Below are 2,192 nucleotides of genomic sequence, written 5' to 3' on the forward strand. Positions count from 1 at the left end.
CTGCGGGCTGCGGCCGACCTGCTGCTGCCCCGGGGCCACAGGTGGCCTGCGGCCGGCCTCAGAGTGGCCCCGCCGCACAGCCGAGTGACCCACGGGCCCCTCCCTCTGCAAAGTGCCGCCAGGGCCTTGCCCGGCACAGCCTGCACGAGCTGCCCGCAACCCCTGGCGGCCTCAGGGCCCTGCTGACCCCTGCGCATTTGCAGGGCTGGGTGCCCAGTGCTGGCCTGGCCGCTCCACGGCCGCCCTCTGGGTGCAGGGGCCCCTGAGCGCCTCTCGGACCCAGGCCGGCGGCCGGAACCACGGGCCTTCTGCTTTGGACACTGGACACCTTCGCCCACCTGGTGTGCGCGGTTGCCTGGGGGTCTCCTATGCGGTGCCGGCTGTGGCGCGCTGCCCTCCGGGGGCTGGGCCTGCCCGTCCCCGCCTGCCCCGGGCGCCAGCCTTCCCACCCCCGCCGTGCCTGGCCAGTCCCCTGTGGCGCCAGGTCTGAGCGGGTCGGTAGAGGTGAGGGGCACTGCGGTGGCGTTGCCCCCTCGCGCCTGGGCCGGCACCATGCTGCTGCCCTGCAGCCGCCCTGCGCTCACCAGCCAGCCCACGACCGTCCGGCAGCCGTGGCAGCTTGCACCCGCCGTCCCTGCTGCCCGCTGTCCTGTCCACCGGCCCTGAGTGTGATGCGCCCTCCCGGTGGGCCCGCTTCTCTGACCAGGCTGCCGGCTCGTAGGGTCCTGCGGCAGCCCTGGGGGCCTCTTGCCGCCGTGTCCCCAGGGCATGCCGGGCCGGAGGTCAGGACAAGGGCAGCGGTGGCCGTCGCCCTCCAAGGGCGCCTTGGCTGCCTCGCTCCAGGTCGCAGGGTCTGCCCTGCGTGGCGGTGTCCAGGGGTGGCCGGCAGACGCCCAAGCTGGGCCCTTCGGCCTTCCTGCTGTGTGCTTCTCGGCAGGCGGGTGGTGAGCAGGGTGCTGAGTCCGGGCGGCCGGCCGGCCCGGGCTTCCCGTGGGCTGGACACTGGTGGCCCGGGGCCGGTCCTCAGCACAGGTGTCCGTGCAATGCGACACCCACGGAGCCCACTGTCCGCTCCGCGCCTCCTGAGGCTTCGCGGGGCCGGGCCGCCCCCACCCCCACCCCGTGCCCCGCCGCCCGAGGTGCCTCCGGACGTTGCTCTGTCCCAGGTTCCAGCTCCGCGGGCTGGCCGAGCCCAGCCCTGCAGCCCCGAGAGTGAGTCCGCTGTGTGGGGTGGGCGCGTGTGGCCGGCCCGCTGGGGTCTGGGCCGACCTGAGCCAGCCTGCGAGGTGTAGGGCGGGGCTGGGCAGGATACGGCCCCGCCTGGGGCCCGGGGTGGTTGTTCCTGGGTGCGGGGTCACTGCGGCCCTGCCCGGCCCTCCCCAGAGCCACACTGGCCGTGGTCGTGGATTCCAGGCTCCCGAGTGGGGCGCACTTGTGGGGTGTCAGCAGGAGGGCACCTCTCCTGCTGCCACGAACTTTGCGTCTCAGGGACTTGCAGAGGGGGTCGGGTGGGGCAGCCCAGCGCCCTGCCCCCGGCCCGCCCGCCTGCCCACTGGCTTCCTGGTGGCCCTGCCTGTGCGTCCCCACGGAGGTGCTGCGGGCTGCCTGGAGGTCCCTGGCCTGGCCGCTGCCCCTCACTCTCCCTTCTCCTCCCCAGCTGCCACGCTGCACCCTCGCTGCGGCCAGGCCTGGAGGGGCCGGTGCTGGACAGCCGCGCCCGGGCTGTGGGAGCAGGACCGCCGGAGCTGTGGGCCCCGCCGCCGAGAGGTCAGTGAGGCGTCCCTGGGCGTGTGCTGCAGCGGAGGCGTCAGGGGCTGCATCACCGCGCGGCCCTGGCTCTGGGGCAGGGTCTCCCCTCGCTGCCCTGGGCGCCCCCGTCCAGCAGGCCCTGCTGGCTCTCGGCGCCCCGCTCCCGGGGTCTCGTCCTCCACACTGCAGCCCTCAGATGGAGCCCCGCCATGAGGCGGGGTGCTGGTCCCGGACACTGGCGCACCCAGGCTTCCCGCTGCACACCCCCAGGTCGCCGTGGCCCGGCGAGGCCCCCGCCGCCCCCCTCGCCCTGGAGCGGGGTCCTCAGTGTGGGAGGCGCTGCCCGGCGGGCTCGGCTCTGCGCTGGCCGGGCCTGGCTGACTCGGATTCCAAAGTGGCCGCCGCTGCGGGCCCTGTGCTGGTCTCGCTGGCGTGTGCTGCGC

The 2,192-nt window shown here is 75.2% G+C and overlaps 1 protein-coding gene across 1 annotated transcript; it reads left to right on the top strand.

Moving 5' to 3' along the window:
- The first annotated feature begins 17 nt into the window (after nt 1-17).
- LOC105854653 (basic proline-rich protein-like) lies at nt 18-2,117 on the top strand. Its single transcript, XM_012734886.1, has 2 exons — nt 18-1,212; nt 1,658-2,117. Exons 1-2 carry the CDS (start codon nt 369-371, stop codon nt 1,960-1,962), a joined length of 1,149 nt encoding a protein of 382 aa, XP_012590340.1. The 5' UTR covers nt 18-368; the 3' UTR covers nt 1,963-2,117.
- Nucleotides 2,118-2,192: the final 75 nt, after the last annotated feature.

Source organism: Condylura cristata, unplaced genomic scaffold (genome assembly GCF_000260355.1).
Source record: "Condylura cristata isolate star-nosed mole 26May11 unplaced genomic scaffold, ConCri1.0 scaffold00087, whole genome shotgun sequence".
Classification (NCBI taxonomy): Eukaryota; Metazoa; Chordata; class Mammalia; order Eulipotyphla; family Talpidae; genus Condylura; species Condylura cristata.